Below are 23,813 nucleotides of genomic sequence, written 5' to 3' on the forward strand. Positions count from 1 at the left end.
TCATAGCTTTTTGACGTGAGCGCCAAACGCGATGCTCGAGTCTGGTGTGGTTGACTGTGAGTCGCGAGTCTCGAGCCACCCTTGATTAAGCTCGTCGCTTGCAGAACTAAACTTAGTTGTCCATTATGGTCCAAGATCCCAGAGCCGTCAGACATATAATATTTTTACAAGCATATAACCTTCGGCTTACAGTAGTCTTGTATATACACCTGCGCAGGTACCAGGTGAGAAATGGTAACTAAAAATTAGACTCACTTAACGTAAATTTTTATGTCTGATTTTTATATATGTTTTGTAGAATATTATTCTAAAATCATATTAAAAAAATCAGACACTTTCCATGGACCAAAACTTTTATCTGACGATTTAAAGCTCTAAAAAATAGTGCGCCTTACAAAATTGTAATAGCAATATATGTGAGATTGGAGAGAAATATATTTTCGGCAAAGCAGTAGCACATTTATAACATTCACGATGGTAACCATGTTCGTACAAATCATCTGGTAAAACTATGATGATTTGTACTACTGTTCTGCATTACAGGGGCACCATATATTGCTATTACAATTTTATAAGACGCACTATTTTTTAGAGCTTTAAAGCGTCTGATAATAGTTTTGGTCCATGGAAAGTGTCTGATTTTTTTAATATGATTTCAGAGTAATATTCTACATAACACATATAAAAATCAGACATAAAAATTTACGTTAAGTGAGTCTCATTTTTAGTTAGCTTTCTCACCTGGTACCTGCGCAGGTGTCACTCGGCATGCTTTACAAACATTCAGACATTTAAAAGTGTATACAAGACTACTGTAAGCCGAAGGTTATATGCTTGTAAAAATATTATATGTCTGACGGCTCTGGGATCTTACTCTATTAGGAATTCATGGTAAAATCAATTTTTGACAGCTAGGGCTTGAACACACTAGGTATTACTAGGCTTTACCTGAGAAATTAAGACAGTATTTTCAAAATTTGTTATAATTTTGTTGTTAATTACACTCATAATAATTAAATACTTCCTCTTAATTTTACGAGGCAATATTTGAGTGACAATCAATCAATATGTACCTATAATTATTTTTTCTTTTAACATTTTTTCTTCAAAAGTCTATTTTATTACTGTTTCTCTGTCACCCTATACCTATTTATATTTTTATTTCGAACTATAATTAGTGATGTACAAACGCAGACTTACCTGTTTTATTTAGAGACTACGTACCTGATATGGTGTTTGCCGCACTATCGCCGAGCGCTAGAACTTAGCGATCGATTCAGGAACAGGCAGAGCTAGATGCCTAACGTTTCGTGGCTTAGTACCTAGCCATTAACAATGGCGCTTATTGTATAATTTATTCTAACATGATAGAACAAAATCCTTCGCAGCATCTGTGTTTGTTTGTGATACATTCAAAAACTACTGAACGAATTTTTGTGCGGTTTTCGCAAGTGGATTGAGAGCGAAGATTTCAGTACCGCGTGTGAAATCGGTATCCGTATAAAAATTGAATTGCGTATTTATTAATAAAGTGGTGATTTTAAAGGTTTGAAAATATAGAAAAATCTTGCGTGAATGAAGAGACGGGCTCAAATTGGAAATTATTGTAAATTATAATTTATGAATTGGGACACGGGACAGACTAGCTTCGAATCTAAGACCAAGACCCCTATCGCTAAAGAAATTATTTGAATGTTTGAACGCGCTAATCTCTGAAAGTACTTACTAGTCTGATTTGAAAAATAATTTTTGTGTTAGATAGTCCATATATTATTGACGAAGCTTATAGGCTATAAGACATCACGCTACGCGGTACGAATGAACGAGCGGAAGGCTATAGTGTAATATATTAGCTATAATACCCGTTTCACAATGTGTGGATAGCCGCTATGTATAACTTTGAACTTTGTCGGATTAAACTATTGGTCAAATAAGTTTATCGGGCACTTATATGAAAGTGGTGAAACAAGGGCATAGTATAAGTAACATTTATTTATGCGAAACTAAATACCTTTTCAGAAACGCTTTTGACCACAAGAAACTAAAGATGATTGTATTAAGTCCAATTAACGACATTCAGTATAGTTTTCTTTGTTAGTCAATTTAAACCATTATTATGACAGAAGCACGTCCACGCACGTGTACGCGCGATACGCACGCGTTTGGACTGTAAATGTTTCATTGTTGATGTCGCTCGTACGGTTTACGAGGCAAAAGGCACTCGGAAATAAAATGACCATATTATAATACGTTAGTTTGACCATCGTACTTCGTTTCAAGCCAGGTGTGATGTTAGAAGTTTTATAATTTTGGCGATAAATTTAGGGTTGCTTTGGTATTTTTTTTTAAACTTGGTCCTACTGGCCCTAACTAGTATTTTCCAGTGTCCTATGTGCTGTTAAAAGTGTACAATTTCACATACACAACACACCCAAATTCAGAACAACAATTTGTGGATCACAAAGAGTTGTTCCGTGCGGGAATCCAACCTGCTACACATTGCGCGGCAGGCGGATCCGCAAGTAAGTGGGACCACCGGCCCAGTTGTCAGATCAATTTGTTTTTAATATTTGGTTTCCATCGTTTGTTTAAATACCAAAACGGTGCGGTGAAACTTGCAGGCCAAGTTCGAGTTCCTGTAAGCCAATAATCATTGCAATAATAATAAGTATTGTAATTTGAACTACTAATCACATTGGAATAATGTATCACAATTTATCTACAAGAATATCTTAAAATTATAATCTTCCGTGAACCGCATTCTGCATTTATTGAATAACGTGCTAAAAATATTCGACTGGTTTTGTATATTTAGATATTGCAGACAAGTGACGCTAAAAATAGATTTGGCTTAAGGTTATGATCAACGTTTAAGTTTATATAATGCATAATAATAGCCCGAATAAAAACTTTAACCCTGACGCTTCCTGTATGTGTTTAGTTTTACACTATCTTTGTAATTAGTAATTCATTTAGATACTTTTTTTTTTTTTTTTTTTTTTTATATGTTTATTTACATTTGTTCTCCACGGACTCTTGGTCCGTGCCCTTGTCATACAATTTGTGTTTCTTTTTACAATAAATTTTATCAATATGGTATCTACCTTACGCACTACAATTAAACACAACTATTAGATTATAACTACAAAAATACTTATGATTAACATATTTGTTTTTTTTTTATCCACTAAATTAAATTTACCGGCGGCTCTGCCAAGTCAGTCCACCGGCGCGCTGGGAGAGCCGACCTGTCCCAGCAGAAGGCACTCGTTCACGGGTATGACGTGTGTGTCAGCAATTGATCCGGTCAACCATTTTGTTGGGAACGGAACAACCCAACACACAGCGCCACCGACTGTAGGACATTTATGTGTGCATGACGCCTCAACCCCTGTCGGGTGGGCTGACTTCAACAGAGCTTACAGAAGTCAAAGAGTTTACAATTATATAATTATGTATATAGCAGTTATGTACTTATTTACGATTTCCGCATACACATTACCTCCCACTATATAAATTTTTATTTTAGTCCAAGGAACATTTCTCACCCAAAAGCGCCCCCAGAACTGCCGCGTCTCTGTGTTTGATGGCCATTTTCAGGTTGTAGTCCATTATCCTATGGTCGCTCTCCTCAGCAGCCCTTCTGATCAATTTGCTTATCGCGTCATCACAGTTGTCCGTGTAGTAGATGCAACTATGTGTGTGACGCGATATTGCAACTACTGCATGTGGTACGCTGTCATGAATTTTCTGCCTCTTTGTTGCTGTGTTCACAACTACCACCTTCGCGGACGAAAGCCCCTGAGCCTCGTGTATAGTGAGAATGCGTGATCCCTCGCCCGACCCGTATCCCTGGTTCTTAAGGGATTCCTTTTCTGCCTGGGTGTGTACCAGGTATAAGGTGTCGGGGAGTGATTTTGGGATCATCGCTCCCGAGAATCTTTTTGTCTCCAGGGATCTCACGCCCGACCTGGACGAGTATATGCCACTGTAAACTGTGTTGAGGGCATAGGCCACGTCCATTGGATTCCTGTGGGTACACAGCAACTCCTGACTTATGGGTGTGATATGTGTAGGGCGGCCGTAGTGGAGAGGGAAGAGGTTGTCACGATCAATGAACGGGAGCTGATTAATGTCACCAATTAGCAGGACCTCCTTGGCTAAAGTTATTCGGGCAGCCATCACCACCGCTCCAAAGTGGTTCATAAGAGCCTCGTCTACCATTAGTCGAGTGCAGCTCTCTCGCCCCTTCAAGCCGTTTACTAAGATGGACGCCATTGTTCGAACCCTAGATTTGACTAGTAGTCCCCCAAATCGGCAAGATAGTTTGCCTCTGAGGTCATTTGCTGCTTCAGTTGTTGTGGTGACAATTAAATCTTTGTCCGCATCAAATTGATCCACTATCCAAGTCGTTTTACCGCATCCAGGGACCCCGTTCGTCCAGTGAAACCTCGGAGTGCACCAGCTCTCAAAGGTTATGCCGTCCGGTCCGGATTCCGATATGGATTTTGCCATTTCTAATATCCCATCGTCTAGCATAATCCTGGTACACTTGGCAACCACCACTAGGGAATCGTTGGGGGGAGTTTTAAACTTCACTACTCCGCATCGATTTGATTCCTTCTCGTCGAGAGACACAAATCCTGCAGTGGCGTTGTAAGCTGCCATACTACGACTTATAGAGGTTCCTCTCAGCACTCTCGATGTATTATTGTCGTATATGACTGCTTCTGCTGCTTCGAGTCTATCGTCCAGTATCAGCTCGTTACCCTGCAGATAAGTCTGCAGGATGGCTTCGCAATTCCGCAAGTTAACCTGTTTAGTTGCTTCTATTACTGCGACAAACTCGAGAAAAGCGTTTATGAGATGGTCTCTGGGAGTGGTGGCTTGTCGAAGCTTCGGTGGACAAACGTGGCCCATAGCTGCTCTTGTTGGGGATGACCTAGAATGAGCAGACTGTATTTGAGCGGGACAGCTCTCCGATCTATGAGTGGACTTGGATGCATTTTTCCTGAAAGGTGACGCAATGAGTCCGGTTACTGAGCATATGGATGTTGTTATTGCCCACATTCTGCCTCGGGACTGTAGTTTTTTATTTTCCCTTTCGGTGGCCCGCTGTTGTTGTTGCAGAGCGCTCTGTTGCAAATATTGTTGCTGTAAACGCTCTGAGCCGCTTGGAGAATCCACCCTTAGCTGGCGCTGAACTGACCTCTTGAGGAAGCTCAAATCTTCCCCCCTGTCCTCGTACACGATGACCTCATGATGTTCTGAGGCCCTAATACAGCCCATAAGGTCTGCCGTTTTCCCTTTTTCATAAGCCACCACTGCAGCGTCTACGCTAATTATTCTGGAATGTATGCCTTCTACGTCTCCCCACTCACCCACGCCTGACAGCACCCCACATGCTTGTGCAAAACAAGTTATAGAGTCGACGCTGGAAAACATTGCGATTGTTTTATTGCGTGTTCGCAACAATCGACAGCTTCGACCCAACAGTTTCATGTCTGGTAGTGCGTCATAGACTTTGCGTCGCATGCTTGTTCTGGATGTGCTGCCATTGATCAGGGAGGCTAGGCCCGGTGAAATAGTGAGCCATTTGCTATTCCTTTTTTCGCAGAAGGCTATCCCTAGTCTTTCGCTGCTGGTGTTCATGAATAGGGCCACACCTCGCAACCGTATTCCTTTGGTGCCGCGTTCTCCATGTAGGAGTATTTGCTTCTCATTGATTATGAGCGGCTCATTAGTACGAGGGGTCTCGGGTACTGCCGTGGCAGTTGTTAATTGATTCTCCAAGGTGGCTATTTGGTGTCTATTATTTAATGTGCTGTTTCTTTCAGCTGCCCTGCTAAAGATAGTGTCTATGTAGCTCAGGAAGTGCGGTCTTTTGACTTTATCAGCTAGAATGGCACTCAGATTGGAGGTATCCAGATTTGTATCTATTTGAGCCTCTAAGCTGGATCTGGCGGCCAGAAAACGGGGACAGTCGAGAATAATGTGCCATACTGACTCACTGATGGTTAAGTCGCATTCGCAACCTGCATTTTCTTTTAATTTGAATCGATGCAGGTACTCAGCGATCCCTCCATGTCCAGTCAACGCTTGTACTTGGGCAGGTGTCAACTTTGTCGATCTCACTAAACGATATGCCTCATTGACATCCGGGAGAAACGTCTTAGTGACCTGCCCAGTAGTGGAGGTGGTATACCTGTCCTGCCACTTTCGGATGGTTTCGTCTCTGATTTTCTTTTTGACGTAGGACATGGGTACCATACAGTAGTCTGCCGTGGTGTTATTTTTCTTTTTGGCAGCAATTTTAGCTAATTCGTCTGCCCTCTCATTCCCGGCCGTTCCGACATGGGCCCTCAGCCAGTAGAACCGGATTTCTCTTCCCTGTTCCTCCACGGTCTCCACACACTGCTTTATTTCTTTGGCCAAACGATGGGTAACTTTGGGGTTCTTTAAGATGTCGAGTGATGACCTAGAGTCACTCATGATGTTTACTCTAGTTGCTCTGCTGTCAAGAACCATTTTGGCAGCTCTGTTCAAAGCGTATAGTTCAGATTGGAAAACCGTGCAGGTAGGGTCCAGGCTAAAAGTGGAGAACACCGACTCACGACCCTCCTCCCACCAGGTCAAGGCAGAACCGACGCCTCCCTCAATTCTGCTTCCATCTGTGTATATCTGAGGGCCGGTAATTCCTCGGACGAGAGGTGTTCCAGAGTCATCGCTCTCCAGAAGCTCATAGTTGATAGATATTAATTTTGAGGGATGTGGCTGATCTAGGTAGTTAACCTGCCTTTCTAGCTCCTTATGAGGTGGTAAATAGTCTAGAGATAATCCTCTTTTAGTTAGATACAAACTGGCACACTCCTGGACTCTCAAGTCGAGTGGGAGAGTACCCGACAAGACTGTTGCTGATGTGAGCGACACTGTACGATACGCTCTGCAGATTTTTTGTGCAAATCCCCTTTGAAGAGCATTTAATTGTTTTTTAATCAACTGTAGCTCCGTCACTGGGGCCCACACGTTTGCGGCGTAAAGTACAATCGGCTCAATGACCGCTACGTAGATTGTTCTCGTTATCTCGCCATTAAGACCCCATGTCACTTTTGCTGCGCGTGCCAGCTGTTTGTAAATATCCGCAGCTTTTTTACACGTTGCGGATATGTGTGACCTGAAGGTGAGTTTTCTGTCTATGGTGAGGCCCAAGAGCTTTACCTCATCTACAAGGTTTATTCTGGTGCCTGTCATGAACAGTTCTGGGGGTTCAAAAACAAGCCTTTTTGTCAGCAGCATAGCGTTGGTTTTGCTTGCTCCGAACCTAAGCTTGTTGCTGACTCCCCATGCTGCAACTATTTCCAAGGCACTATTTACCGATTGCTCCAGTGCGCTCACCCTATGGTTCGAGAATAAGAGAACGACGTCGTCCGCAAATGCCTGGCAATAAACTCCTTCACCTGTTAGTCTGTGTAGCAACGAATCGAGGATTAGGTTCCAAAAAGTGGGTCCACCTACGGACCCTTGTACACAGCCCTTATTTGTTCCCTTTTCGCTGCTGGCTCCGGCGAAGTTGACTTTGACTCTCCGTTCGCTGAGGTAGGAGTTTACCATGGCATACAGGTTTTTCGGACACTTCCTGGCTATCAGTTGATGTTTCAGGGCCGGCCACCAGGCGTTGTCAAAGGCGCCCTCTATGTCTAGTGACACCAGAACGACTATCTTTTTTTCATCCATCTCAGTTTTTATGCGGTTGACCAGATCATACAGTGCGTCTTCCGTTCCGCGTTGAGGCAGAAATCCATACTGGTTTTTGTGAAGAGTTGGAAGGATGTGCCACTGGATTCTGCCTATCATCAGTTTCTCAACTATTTTTCCAAACACAGACAGAAGTCCAATTGGTCTGTAGGACTTTGGATTAGAGTAATCATCTTTGCCTGGTTTTCGGAGAATTATAACATGCGCAGATTTCCATTGCTTTGGGAAGTATGCCCGCTCTAAGCATGAGTTCGCTATGGCAAGAAACACCTCCCGTCGACAATAAATAGCTTCTGCGCAGATATCAGCTGTCAGACCGTCGGCGCCGGGGGCTTTTTTAGGATTGATCTCGTTGAGAATCAAATCCAGTTCTGCCTGTGTAAAGTGAGGGTCGCTTTCCGACAGCTCCTCCATCCCACCTAGACATCTTCCATCCGTTAGTGCACGAAGGTCAGCATGGCCGGGATCATCCGTGGAGGTAGTGTCATCAGGGTAAAAAGTTTTAGCCAACAATTCCGCTGACTTGTCCGGGTTCAGTGTTTGACCCTCAGAATTTCTAAGCAGGGTGTTTTCTCTACATTTTGTTGTTTTCCTGATGACCCTGTATATCCCGTCCCACATGCTTTCCCTCTTTTGAGTCGAGCAGAACTCCTTCCAACTCTTCGTTTGTTCTTCATCGGCTTTTGACGTGTATGTTTCTTTTGCCCGCAAGTATTCCTCAATGACGAACTGTTTGCGAGAGGGAGCTGCGTTCCTTATCCTCCTTTTTCTTCGAAGCACGTCAGTTTTGAGATCCTCTAAAGAGCTCGTCCACCACGGGGGTTTTGATTTCCCTTTCCTCGGCTTATTTTTGGGTAGGGTGGCATCGCATACCTCCGTGATAGCATTTATGTAGGTCGTAATCACGGTTTCCAGCTCTTCAGGTGACTGAACACTCATGATACTTTCTGGAGTTATTTGTTTCTTCTCTAGAGAATCTCGCAGATGTGATCTAAATTTTGTCCAGTTTGCGTTTTTGGTGTTGTAGACTCTCGTTGTTATGGGCTTTGGGGGTTCCAATGCCTTTTCCAGCTGCAAGTCAAACGTTATGGCATTGTGGTCAGAGGTTGTAAGGCCTCTATCTACCATCCAGTTCTGAACTTTTGCTAGCAAAGATGTACTGCAGGCTGTAACGTCCACTATGCTTGTGAAAAGTCGGTCCCCTCTGAGTGCTTCGAAAGTTGGTGTATCCCCTGTGTTGAGAATGTGGAGGTCCATTTCGTTTAGGAACGAATTATAATCTGCTCCCCTCTGGTTCTCCGAGGCGCTGCCCCACCACGGGCTCCAGGCGTTCACGTCTCCAGCTACGATGATATTTTTTGTGGTCAGTTTAGATATGGACTCCTTTAAGCGGGTTAAATTTAGATGTATGTCTTGGTCCCCCTCAAGGTAAACCGATATCACTCCAAGCCGCAGGCTACCTGAGACCAACAGTATTGCTACTTCAGTTTCTGTTACAAGCTGAGGATCATGTATAGTCCTCAGCTGGTCTGAGAAAACGATTACGGCCGCTTTTACTGGCTTTTGTCGATTCATAGTACACTGAATTATTCTTGTGCCAGGGTATTCTTGCATTTCACCAGTGTTCCCTACGTAAGGTTCCTGAACCAGTGCTACAGATATACCTTTTTTCTCCGCAACTTGTAGCAATTCTATAGTGGCTAGCCTGGAGCGATGCAGGTTTGCTTGGATGATACGCATTCTGCCGTTGTTCACCTTTGAGGGGGTTGCGTCCTGATTCGCCTGGTCAACTTTAGCAATATGATATGCGGGAGCGTGCTATAGCATCCCATTTTTGACGTTCTCGACAGACTTCGCTGAAGGCATTATGCGTTGTCTCCGGCCCAACTCCCTGCGCCCTCAAGCAATTCCTGCACGTCGGCGGTTTGTTCGAAAGCCTATTTGGGCATTTCTCCCAAGTGTGTGGGTCTCCACAGTGGCTACAGACATGTTCTTTAGCCTGACATACGGCTTTTGTGTGACCGTATTCCAGACATTTGTTGCATTGTACCAGTGGGGATTGGTCGAACACTGGTCTCCTCTGCAATCCCACATAGATTTTACCGGCCTCCAGGAATCGCTTGTGGGTACCCGGTGACAATTCCAATACTGGGTGACACTCATGTGGGTTTCGTGCCTTTTTTCTGTACTTCACCCTTATGATGTTGTCTTGCATACTGACGTCACCCAGAAGATGTTTGTTTTGGGCAAGTATGAGTTCTACTAGCTCTGCGTCAGTATGGTAGGACAGCACATCCGCTATTCTGAGCAGTGGGTTACTTGCTTTGGCAACTTCCACTTTGAGGTCGTCCTTCTTTTGGACCTGGCTTTGGACCAACTTCATGTCTTCTTTGGTGCTACAGCTGATAACTATCTTTTGGTTCTTAGCCTTTCTCACCTTTTCCACTTTTGCTCCGGTTTTTTTACAGTCCAGAGCAACCCTTATTTTTTCAATTACATTGTCCCCTGTGTTTTTGGGGTCGGTTGAACTGATTATAAGGGTGTGGTTTGGTTTGTGGACAGGTGGTTTGGATGCCACTTGCGCATACGTAGGTTGACGGATTTGTTTGACAATGTCTGCCAATGCCATTTCCGTACACACGCTGTGTGCAGGTGGGGGAGGCGTTCGCTCTTTGAGCTGCCTCATTGTCCGCAGTTCTGACGATACTGCATCCAGGCGCTCGGTGATAGGCTGAAGATTCTGTTCTAATTGAGGAGCTTGTGCCGATAGTGTGGAGGCGTCTCTGATGTGATCCGCTATGATGTTCATAGTTTTTTTAAGTTCGACTATGTCGTCCTCAATTTTTTGCTGGCTTTGGTTTGTTATTTCTGCTGGAACATTTTGCTCACGAGAACCTAACTTATCATTAATCTCTTGGCTTACTATCTGGAGGGTGGTGGTATTTTCTATGGCCTTGTGTTGCCATCGTCGCAGTTCGTCTAGTTGCTGTGACAATGTTTGTACTGTCGTGAGCAACTTAGCCTGTTTTTCTTCAAGAGATTTGAGGTCTGTTTGAGATTTCTGTGGGGATTTGTGACTTAGGTTTAGTTTCGTCACAGTTGCATTAATCTCTTTTGTTGTTCTTTCGATGTCTTCTATCCTCTTGTACGGTTCCATTGTCTCATAGCCCAGCCAAGCACGGATACTCTTTATTTCTTTGAGGCTCACTGTTAAATCGTTTCGGGCCAATGCTATTTCTGAGGTCAGTTCTTTTGTTACCTCAGCAATTTTTTTGTTGTGGGCCCTCTCGATTGCAATAATTTCCCGTGCATGACGAGACCTTTCCTTCTCCAGGTTTAGCATATGTCGTGACCTGGAATCTGAAAGAGCGAGACAAGTTTCGTAAAGGGACTGAAGACACTCTATTGCCGTTACTTTAAATTCTCGCTTCATGTTCCCGGCAGATTCCAGCGCTGTTTTGCCCCGCTGCAGCTGTTCGTTGGCATATTTGTTAGCCAGGTCCATGGTAATGCCCGAGCGTTGTCTGTCTGTGGTTAGCATGCTCTTTCTTCCTTGCAAGTCTGAAGCATCCTGAGATCCGATTTCCCAGGCTTCGTCGTCTGAAAGGATGTCTGCCTGTTCCCAGATTTCTACTTTTTTATTGCTTCTGCAGCTTGGCAGGAAGGTGAGCGAGTCGTAGATCCGTCGTTCATGGATGACGTCCCTGCCATGGCCATCAAATGGTTTGGTGTACGCGAAGTCAGTGACGCACACCCGGACCGCGGAATGCTCGTCACTGTTTTTTTTACAGGAGATGGTGATGTGATTGTGATGGCGGCTGAGCGCTTACCGCGTGTGCTGCTAGTGGTAGACATTTTTAGTCTTTGTGTAAAATATAAAAAAGAGGGGGAAATGTGTATGCAGTCTAGTCTAACAGAATGTTTGTTTTGTTACAATGTTGTTTGTTAGTATTTTATAGATTATGTTAGTTTATTTTCTAGGGATTATTGTTGGTATTGTTAATCTATGAAGTATGATAGTATCCGACTGGTCCGCTGATGTCCTGCAGTGGTCGGGGTGTGGTGATGTAGCGCGCACGGCCCGACGTGTGTAGAACCACTGGTGTGATTGGTTCTGATGTTCCGTTCGTCGATTGTGAAGTCCGCTCCTCCTCGCGCGGGGCCAAACAGATGTTGCCTTTCCCAATTGTTGACGACCAGTTTTTACGGTCTATGTCAATGGGTCGGATATTTAGCCCTTAGCACCGCAATTCTTGTGTGCAATGGAATTTGATGTGTCAGCAGTTTTGCAGTAGTCAGTTGTTATCGCCTTTGATTAATATGTTGATATATACGAACGTGCTGACGGCGCGTGCCTGAATGAAGGTCACGTTCGTGCGTTTGGTGATGCGGCGATTTGTAATAATTGTTGATATTATTACCGAAACATATGGTATTATTTGTTTTGATGTTTGTTTAGGGACAGAGAGTCTCTTTGCCCTTAGTAGTGCCTGCAGGTTGTGATGCGGCTATACCAATGTTCAGTTTCGCCGGAACGAGGTGATTACACTGACCTTTCTGGGTTTTATTGCTGAGTACCAGGAGTCTGGCTCTTTATTCCTGATCCTGTTGAGTTCCAGATTTGCCCACACGGTCGCTGATGCGTTGAGTATTTAACTTTCACTTTCTAACGATCACACGCGAATAGCTCAAAAATATACTATTTATAGCAATTTTTACGCGGAGCTAGATGTTTCTTGTTCAAGAGTCGTACGTGTTTTCCATTTAGATACTTATGTACTATATTTATGAGTACCTAATTGTGGTTCCGGGTCCGGGTATGATGGTGGTGGTAGTGATGTGTATGTCAACGACATATATGTAGGTGAAAACCCTAGTATAAAAAATGTAATTTCAAAATCCCAGTAAAGGACAGAATTAAATTGCTTGCGTTGTTTGAGTGAGGTTGCCGGAGGCCCAATTAATCCCCTTCCCAATCTTCCCGATTCCCTATCAACCCTTAAATTCCTAACACCCAAAAGGTCTGCAATGCACTTGTAATGTCTCTGGTGTTTCGGATGTCCATGGGCGGCGATTGCTTACCATCAGATGATCCGTCAGCTCGTTTACCAGTTTTTACTATGAAAAAATAAATAAAAATTGAATATAAATATTATTATTATTTTACTTTACGAATAACCCAAATTTCTTTAATTTTTTATTTGTATAAAAAGTACAGTAATTTTAGTCAATGTATTCAGACATTTGCATATTTTGGATCTTTGTACAAAGTCTGTGCATAGCGCCAAAATAGTTAAAATGTCTATGATTCATCTCTTTTATTCGCTCAGAAAAGCAAATTACATTATACATATATTTCATTTGCTTACTAACCTAACCCAATATTAATTTTGTACAGCTAACCATACATTTTAAAAGAATTTGTAAGTTTAGTATTACAATAAATTATTCTCTTCTATTCTATACTAGCTACTTCCGCGCGGTTTCACCCGCTCTGCTTGGCTCCTATTGGTCATAGCGTGATGTTTTATTTATAGCCTATAGCCTTCCTCGATAAATGCTCTATTCAACACAAAAAGAATTATTTTAATCGGACCAGTAGTTCTGGAGATTAGCGCGTTCAAACAAACAAACTCTTCAGCTTTATAATATTATATAGTACAGATTATAATATTAGTATAGATAAGTACACCATGTTTTTGAGCTTATGTAGGTATACTTTTACTATATTTGTGTAAACTCGGCAATAATTCTTACAAGAACCATTGGATTAAAAAAAGCAAAGTTGGCCCACATTAGGATTTTCTCCTGTGTTATGGGTGCGTTTACAAACATACAAGTTCACATGCACATGACACCCAGACCCATCATCAGATCATATAAAGAGTTGCTCCGTGCGGGAATCGAACCCACTACACGTTGCATGGCAGCCAGTTGCCCAGGCGGGGAACAGGTAGTCCTAGGTATATCCGCATAGTTCCTAACAAAATATAAATTAAAAGTTGCTTCCCATGAGACAGAATGGACTAAACTTGTTCAACACATAATATTATGTGATTGAATAATTACTACACAACATTATTGCACACAAAAAATGTAGTAAAATTAAATTATTTGACTGGTTTTCCTTGCGAACTTCTTATGTATATAAAGAATAATACTAAGATAGTATTATTAATAATAACTATTATATAACGTATAGTTACATAAAGAATGTTGTATATTCAGTTTTTTTATGGGATAAGCCCGCCACAACCTCCCATACCGCTGCAACTCCTGTAAGCCATGATCTACAGTAGATACAACCATGAAAACACCGGAACACTGAAGTCCGGCGCGTCTCAGGGAAATGAATGACTGTCTTGGATCCCGCAACGAAATAAGTCAGAAGATGTTATCAGAGGAGAAGAAAAAGAAAACGATATTGTATATTCATTTATAATACCTAGGTGGAACCGAGCACCAGGATCCCCTGGTAGTAAGCAATTACTCGCCCATTAAATTACTTAGCCAAGATAGACCAACAATTGTTTCATAAAACGTGTTCTTGAAGAAAATAGTTTAACTATTTACTTAGTAACAAACTAATTTTCTTCTCCTATAATTATTATCCATTTGTCCAACGTTGGACACCTGAAACTCCAGAGGCGTTACAATTGTGTTGCCGGCCTTTTGGGGTTAGGCATTAAAGGGTTGCTGGAGCATCAGGTATTGGGCGGGCGGGTAATTGAGGCTCCGGTAACCTCACTCACACAACGAAAGATAACGCAAATGTTGTTTCACGTTGATTTCAGTGAGGCCGTGGTATCACTCCGGTCGAGCCGGCCCATTCGTGCCGAAGTATGGCTCTCCCACACTTAAAACATAACATTTGATATTAGATGAAAAATATTCGTTGATTAATAATATTGCAAATTAATTTATTTCTTTTTATGTTAATTTGCAGTCTTCGTAAAAACTAAAATGTTTTTGATAAAATCGGGTAATGAACTGATACTGAGAATTCGCATAGGATTTCACAAAGTATCACAGGGTTTAGCAAATTGTATACATAAACCTCTAATTTCTTGTATGTAGTGGAAAATAAAGTTCAATTTAAAGATTTTATTTCTCTGAGAAATAAAATCTTTAAATTGAACTTTATTTACAAGTATCTATCACAACAATTAATGTGAAAGTTAGTTTGTATGTTTGTCCATAAATCACATTAAACTACTGAACGAATTTTGATGAAATTCGGTTTACAGACAGGGTATGAGCTGACATGGCTGATAAGATACTTTCTATCTCACGGGATCGTGGGCGAAGCCGATGACAGAAGCTAGTTAAGTCTTTGACTGCCAATAGAAAACTGTTGAAGGCAAATTCTCCACTAACGTCGGTCACCGGTGACCCCCGTGGCGTTTAATAAAGTAATAATAAGTTTTTATTTTACTTTTTAATTTCTTTTTTTGGTTGTATAACGTAATGGCCTAAGTTGTAATGTTGTTTATGTTAATTTGTAAATAAATAAATAAATAAAAATTACTATTAGGGTTATAGGCATGTCATTTTGACATTCAATCGACTCTTGTTAAACCTCGGATTTCGAAAACAAACATAAAATAAATTATCTCTGCCAATAAAAATGGGAGGAAAAAAAATTAAAAATATAAGGAAAAATTTGCTTAAAAAATTAATGTTGTTTGTTTACAGTAAATTAATATCGAATATGTAATGTCTTTACATACTTTTTTAATAGACTCACCACCTATTACATGGGACTTACAACATATATTGTGAAAAGTGGGTGTACATTATACAGTGGCATTACGTGCCATAATGTGCACCTCTGCCTATCCCTTCGGGGATTAAAGGCGTGACGATATATAAGTATAATGCCTTTTACATCTCGGCCTTTACCAGTGAACAAAATGGATGCTGCGTATTAATCTAATGTGTTCGAGGATCAGAGAAAAAACTTGACTAGACGACAATATTTCAACAAATTATATAGAATGTGTATAGGTCATCGGTATTGCATATTTAAGTAATTTACTTTATTTATTTAGGTACAATTCTTGTTTTATACAAATGTTTCATTATATAAAAAATATAATCAAGTTGTTTTTAATTTTCTACGAGGTGACTCCGTTTGCAGCGTATTAAATTTCTCTCAAAGTCAGAGTCAAAATTATTTATTTCATATAGACCGGGAAGGACTTTTGAACGTCAACGCAAATATTACAATAGGTCTCGAGTAGGTCTGCTTCTTCAACAGCTCGTGGTAGCTGGACCTGGTTTCCTCTATTAAATAGGGGTTGCCATATTGTCCAAGCCGCGTGGAGATTATGCACAGAAATAATAAAGACAATTATACAAAGATAAATTAATTATTATGTTATCGACTTACTCACGTAACTGTTTGACGAGGAACTTGACTAGTTACAAGCCATTATAATAACATTTTACATAGATAGTATGGAGATCATAGTTTAAAAGGATACGGTTTATCAGAGAACACTGCTGCTCGGTCTCTGTTAAATATAGTGTAGTCCCCAAAAAAACACCCTGTAAAGGATACTCCCTGATAAGGTTTCTAGTGGTGGTATAATAATAATTTTAAGCCTCTTCAGTAATTTCGGAACATATACAAACATTCACAACATCTCTTTTTAGTAAGTACAAAAAATAATGACCTTGTCATACAAATACCTACGAAAAGACTAGTCCGATCTAGTATTTTAGTGAATTTTTCCTTGAACTTTGTAAAGTTCATTACACACATCCTATAGGTGACCGCTGTTGACCAACTGCCTATTCTTGTATGCAGAAGGTTTGAGCATTAATCACCACGCTTGCTCAATGCGTGTTGGTTATAATCCCAGGTTTCCTCATGATGTTTTCCTTCACCGCTTGTAAGTGGTGTCTAAACAATCGTAAAAAGTAATAACTCGTTAAAGTCACATTGGTATTGGTACTTTGTAGTTGGTTGGTTTCGGACCCCTGTGTGAGAAGCGGGCGTCTTAATTCATTACATTACATGATTGTTTTGATAAAGTAATTTTATATGTTGCTAAACTATATATTGGCCAGTCGTAATGATACCTTGTACGCAATAATTAAGCTTTATTTGTTGATTTGTTCAGCCTTCCATGTTATACAACAACGTCCCTAGACACGTATAACGGTGGTGTGTGTTCTTAGCTCAAAAACTCCTGAACGGATTTCGATTCGATTTTCTCCAAAGTATAGAGCAATTCTTTAGAATAGAATGTTTCTATTGAAACTTCTCGAATTGTACCTAAGTTAGATTTTATCAAGTAAGGTAATTTAGTCTTAATTTAATATTTTTTTTAGTGTGCTCCCACACTAAAAAAATATTAAATCTTGATAGAAACAGGTAAAGTTTTTCTAACACAGTGTAGATATAGGTATTAAAATTATTCGTTTAATTTAAACCAACGGCGATGGGTTATTTTTTGTATTCATTTTAATAAACCTGTTACGATTAGTTGCTAATCCAAGATTTTTAGCAAAGGTCACCCATACTATGTGTATAGGTATTTTGTCAATAAATATTGTTCTCTTTGTGAGATCTTTTTGTCATAATTAATACGAAACCTGAATCCGAATATTTATGAGTTAATATTTTTGTTTACTACTGTTACTACACCGGTCAAAGCACACGTATCACCCCATGACATAATACATGATTTGCTACAAGTCTATTTACTAAGCAACAGCAACGCCTTTTATCCCCGAAGGGTTAGGCAGAGGTGCACATTACGGCACGTAATGCCGCTATACAATGTACACTCACTTTTCACCTTTTGTGTTATAAGTCCCATGTAATAGGGGTGAGTCTATTGCCATATACTGGGCACAATTCCAGACTCCGTGCTACTACTTAGAAATTTTACTAAGCGTTTTCTGAAATATATAATTTCTGGAACTACATGTTCGAATTGAATAATTCTTCTGATAGTCCTTTAACCGAAGAAGGCTGTAGGCTATAAAACATCACGCGATTACCTCTAGGAACCGAGCAGAGCGGGTGAAACCGCACTGGAGTCGCTAGATTTTATTGTATAAAGCTAAATAATTTGGTTGTTTAAACTACTCATATTTCTGTAACTACTTGTTCGATTTGAATATTTTTTTATGTAGGATTTATGTCCATTAACCGAAGAAGGCTGAAACATCACGTTACGACTAATATTTGACGAGCAGAACGGGTGAAACCGCGCGGGGGTGGGCAGCTATTAAAAATAAACCGAAATACTATTGGTAGTTTGTTTTTTGGTTGCCTAACCAGGATCAGATTGAGTACAGAGGTCCGGTAGCAGCGCTCTCTGATGAACTTCATCTGCCTGCCAATCGTGGAGATTATGGCAAACCATCTCATGACACACTGTCAAGGTATATTGGTGATGATGACAGGGGAAACACATGCATGACTATTAAATTCTTTAATAACATTTATTTGTTCAATCATCATAAGTATCGATTTTATGATATTAATAAAATTAAACCAAATTAATTGCTGTAATTATGAAATATACTAGTTTCTGCCAGCGCCTTCGCCCGTGTTTCTGTGGGATAAAAAGTGTGCCTATGTGTTATTCTAGACCATAATCTACCCCTGTTCCAAATATCATCTCGATTCCTTTAGCCGTTTTGACGTAAAGGAATAACAAACAAACATACAAGCTTTCGCATTTATAATGTTATAGTAGGATAATAAATAATGTGTGCACGTACCAGGTACCTGCGTACCTTTATTATTTTTATTATGAGTAAATGATAAATGTATTTATTTACTAGTTAACATAGATTTAATAAAGCACAACAATGTTTTTATCGAAAAGTTGTTAGTTAAGAATATGTTCTACTGCCTTATAAAATTTGCATTTGCCCTACAATAGGATTTTCTCCTGTGTCGTGGGTGCGTTTAACACAAATTCACATACACATCGCAACTACACTCGGAACAACAATTTGTGGATCACTCAAAGAATTCTCCCATGCGAGTAGCCATACCGCACCACGTTGCACAGCAGCCTGTTACTTAGCAGGAATTTGAATACCAAATCCCTTTCCTTCCTTAACATAACATATGTTGTAAAAAAATTTTTTTTTAAAGGAGTAATGATGGAGTTTCTTGTTCATTCTACTCCATTCGAAGCCACACTTTGGAACGAGCGCCTAGCTTCACTGACGGACAATTGAATTTGACGTTTCAAAAGTGCCTAATTTAGGATTAATTGAAATAAATGCTTTGACTTTGACTTTAATTTATATTTTGTTCCAGAGCGTAAAAGACGCGGCCATGTCTCCGGGAGCCCCAGCTAGTGGTGATGCAGAGCGGACGGAGTTGCTGGGCTCTCTGACTACTCAGCAGCAACAGCGGACCAGCGCCAGGGTGATCAAGAAGCTGCGGCTGGAACCACCTGCTGATAGAGACAAGAGACCTGGTAAGAAGGAATGTTCTGGCTGCCAATATTTTTGTATGGCATAGGGTGGTAAATGAGCAGACAAATCACCTGATGGTAAGCAATCGGCGCCGCCCATGGACACCCGCAACTCCAGAGCTTTTGTAATTGGGAATTTGTGGCGGGCGGCGGAGATAAAATTTTACTTAAACAAAAAAATAATGTTATCTACTAGTTCATGTATCTTTCGGTCAGTCAAAAGTTATACGACTAGTTTCTGCTAATGGTTTTACCCGCTGTCCCATGGGATAAAAAGTATCCTATGTATTATTCCAGATCATTATCTACAGCTGATTTCACATTTCTTTCCGATCCCTTCACCTATTTTGATGTGATTGAGTACCGTAACAAACATACACACAAACTTACAATCATTCGCATTTATATGGTTAGAAATATTATTTTGCAACTCCATATTGTTGTTGTCTCATAATTTAGATTTATTTTTCAGATATTCCAGAATGCGAGACCCCAAGCAAGATCGACGAGAAAGAACTAAAGTTTCCCACAGTGAAACAGAGAATGCCCAAAGCCCTCTGGTCTACTGACGAAAAGAACTTGTTCTTCGAGGCTCTGAACGAGTACGGGAAGGATTTTGATGCCATTACTGCTTACATCTGCGCTAAGATGAAGAAGAAGGGCATGCCTGATGTGAACCTGAAGACCAAGACTCAAGTCAGCCACTTCTACTACAGAACATGGCACAAGCTGTCCAAACATGTGCACTTTGATGAGAGTAAGTTCTTTTATGGGATATACGGCGTTAAACGAGCATACTGATCACCTGATGGTAAGCAATCCACGCAGTCTATGGACACCTGAAGAGTCTTCGGTAAGTGTGGGAGAACCATGCTTCGGCACTGCTGCTGCACAACCTCACAGAAATCCGATGTAAAACAACGCTTGTGTTGTGTTTCATTGTGTGAGTGAGGTTACCAGAGACCCAATTATCCCCTTCCCAATCTTCCCAATCCTCGATTCCCCAACTACCCTTAAATTCCTAACCCCAAAAGGCCAGCAACGCACTTACAACACCTGTAGTGTATCGAGTGTCCATGGGTGGTAACGATTGCTTACCATCAGGTAATCCATCTGCTCGTTTAGCGGCTTATACAAAAAAAAATACTTCACATTATCACATACAGGGTTGCACACATTGCAAGTACCGTTTGTTGTTGATGGTTGTCATCAATAAATATATTGCATCAATAAATATTATTATCATGAATTAATTATCTAACAATGTTTCTATAAGTGTGGAGTCACTCGTATTAATGACTTTAAAGTCCATTTTATGTCATTAGTATTAAACACGTACATTAATAAATGAATTAATATAACGACGATTTGTGCTTGCTATAAATTACAGTGCATGCGCATCTAATGGGTCGGCAGTGCATTATCAGAGATGTCTACTTCGCTTCATGACATTATATTAATTAATGTAGCCATTGTACGCCATTTGACATGTGAATAATCTGAAAATCTAGCTTGTTAACGTAACTACTTATTATATTATGTTTTATGAGGAAAATACCAGTGGCTTTAAGGATATGTTACCGGTGCTCCGGTTGATTACTATGGATGGAATTTTGAACAAAGCTTTTAACAAAAATTCTAACTTACTTGTCCAAACTGATAGATAGATTTTTAATTCACTGTTCGATGCAGCTGTGTAAGTAGAGTTTTCTAATGAAATGTTCTATTTACTTTTCTAGTTAGAGCTGCCTAAAGCATTTAGAGTTAAGTCGGTTGTAGAGCGCAGACGGCAGTTACTCCATGTAAAGACACGTTCATGCAAATCTAGATAACACTTTTTTTTTTAAACGTTGCCCCACATTAGGATTTTCTCTTGTATCGTGGGTGCATTTACAAACATACAAGTTCACATACACATCACACCCAGACCCGAAACAACAATTTGTGGATCACACAAAGAGTTGCTCGGTGCGGGAATCGAACCCACGTTGCGCGGCAGTCAGTTGCGCAGCCACCGCACCAACCGTGCAGTCATTAACAGTCAACACTCAGTGTCGAACTAAAAAGTATAACTAAAAGATAATTTTATTTTACTTATAAGTATTTTTACTTGCAATAGATGTAAAGAAAGTGGCCCAAGAGTTATACGCGTTGATAAACTACGGCGAGCTGCGCAAGAAGCTGGTGTCTGTGAACGAGAAGACGTGCGCTCGGCTCGGCGACATGGTCCTGTGTGGCAGCATCGTGGTGCGCGCGCGCGGACGCAACCTGCGCGTGCGCACGCCCATGTGTCGCGCGCTCAGGAGGCTCAATCAAATTACTGGTGCGTAGTTTTACTTCTTGGTATAATATATTATATGTTTTAATGTGTATTTTTACAGAGATTTTTCTAAGATGTTTTTTGTAAAATATAATTGTTCTTTGAGATAAAGTGATTGAAATTGTTAATTAAATTTAAACTCTTTAATAATTGCCATAACACTCGTTATTAATTACCGATTTTGGTAATCGATGGCTTTATTCGTATGAAGAGAATTAGTTGTAATAAGTTTGTCCCGGGCAGAGCGTGCGTGCGGCGCGCGCGTGTGTTCCCGCGCGCAGGTGGTGCTGCGCGCGCGCGACGGTATGTCGTGGGCGCGCGTGCAGGCGGCCGCGCACAACCCGCGCGCCGCGCTCACGCTGCCGCTGCGGGCGCGTCTGCACGCGCTCATCCGCGCGCTGCAGCATCGCTGGAGGGACACTGTATCCTTTTACTAAACAACTATACAGATAAGAAACGAATTATACGACGTTAATAAACTACGGATCAAAAAGCTGGTGTCTGTGGGGAGAAAATCATCCAATGCCTTCCCCCTTGAATGAGGTGACAGGGAGTGTCAGACTCTCACTGACTAAAAACACCCCGTTCCTACTATACCATAAAAAAGCACTTTACCTGAGCAACAAAGTGAGCAAACCGTCTGATGGATAAAGTCACAGCTCTATTAAATAGTCTGGTGTCTTTAGTTTAAACCAATAGAAAAATGCTTGCTCTAGGCTATCATCCATTAATTATGCATAAGTCACAGCACAAACGCTGCCGCTGTCAAAGTCAAATCATTAATTACAATATAAATAAAAACCATATACTTAGGTACTTTTGAAAAAGAAAGAAATAAACATAGTCTGTCAGTATATCCGTCAGTAAAATTAGATGTCGTTCCAAACTCTAGCTTCGAATGGAGAAGATCAGCATAAAACCAGATACTTGCTCTTTGTCTAGATATAAACATGCACACACATGTACCATCATAGGATAAAATTCTATATGATTTTATCTACATTTATGCAAAGAATAAGCCACCATATATCTCCGCAATGATTCCATAACCCAGCACAGTCTACCTTCAAGCACAAGATATGCGACACCATCGAGGTGAAACCAGAAGACTCGCAGAAGGACGTAGAGGACTGCCCGTGCATGGAGGAGAGCGAACCGAACAGGGAGCTGGAGGAACATCTCAACCTGGAGACTGACAGGATTATTGTACAAGGTACTTCCTTTCTCATAGGTAAAAGTCAACTACATTAATTTTAATTAAATACACAGGTTCTTTAAATAATAGCCAACAAAAAATGGAATTGTCCATCAGTCTGTCTGTCAATTAAGCTAAGTGCTCGTTTCACAGCGTAGATTCGAATGGAGAAGAACGAGACTCAATCGTTGCTCTTAAAAAAATGTATTCAGCTTCATGGATTTTATGATATATGGCAGCAAACGAGCATGTGATTACCTTATTTAAAAAAAAAGACGTTGCCCCACATTAGGATTTTCTCCTGAGTCGTGGGTGCGTTTACCTGATGGTAAGCTGTCGACGTCACCCAACATTCGCAATACCAGAGGTACGAAGTACTTTGTCGGCCTGTTAAGAGTTACCAGCATAAAATAACGCAAGCGGTTGGTTCGTCAAATGTCTTTTTTCAATCTTTTCGAGGTTTTCTGTGAGGCCGTGGGATCACAGAAAACCGATTCGAAAAAACCGAGTAGACCCATTCGTACTGTAACATGGCTCTCCCACAACAATTTAACGTCTTTAAAATATATGGAATTATTCAATGAAAAAAAGGCTTCAACTTTCACTTAAATTATTGAAAATTCCAGAACAAAAAGCCCCAAAGAAGCTGGCGCTCCACGTGGGCCCCAGGCCGGGCGCCGACATCCACCTGCCTGTGGTCAGTCCCAGTGAGCAGCTCTCCAGCCAGAAGATATGCTTCTCCTCATACCTTGAACGAATGGGCTCGCAGAGGGACAAGGATGGCGGCGGTAAGAATACATAGACGTAATATTTTCAAATAGAGCTTAAAATTGTGTAATTTTTTATGGTATATCGGTAAGCAATCACCGTCTTTCACGGCCACCCAAAACACCAGAGGCGCTACAAGTACGTTGTCGGCGTACCTTTTAGGGGTTAGGAATTGAAGGATTGTTGGAAAATCGGGCATTGATAAGGGGGTAATTGGGCCTCCGGTAACCTCACTCACACAACGTAAGCGTTGTTTCACGTTCGTTTTCTGTGAGGCCATGGTCGAACCGGCCCATTCGTGCCGAAGCAGCCATGCTTCTCA

The 23,813-nt window shown here is 41.0% G+C and overlaps 1 protein-coding gene across 1 annotated transcript in view; it reads left to right on the top strand.

The window, feature by feature from the left end:
* LOC118271500 (protein cramped) overlaps nt 1-23,813 on the top strand; it is a 52,908-nt gene that overhangs the window by 19,804 nt on the left and 9,291 nt on the right. Inside the window, exons 3-8 of the mRNA XM_050695889.1 lie at nt 19,049-19,211; nt 19,681-19,965; nt 21,328-21,531; nt 21,772-21,950; nt 22,588-22,741; nt 23,350-23,511. Coding sequence (XP_050551846.1) covers nt 19,049-19,211; nt 19,681-19,965; nt 21,328-21,531; nt 21,772-21,950; nt 22,588-22,741; nt 23,350-23,511 — 1,147 coding nt within the window. The remainder of the gene's footprint in view (nt 1-19,048; nt 19,212-19,680; nt 19,966-21,327; nt 21,532-21,771; nt 21,951-22,587; nt 22,742-23,349; nt 23,512-23,813) is intronic.

The sequence above is a fragment of the Spodoptera frugiperda genome, chromosome 9 (genome assembly GCF_023101765.2).
Source record: "Spodoptera frugiperda isolate SF20-4 chromosome 9, AGI-APGP_CSIRO_Sfru_2.0, whole genome shotgun sequence".
NCBI lineage: Eukaryota > Metazoa > Arthropoda > Insecta > Lepidoptera > Noctuidae > Spodoptera > Spodoptera frugiperda.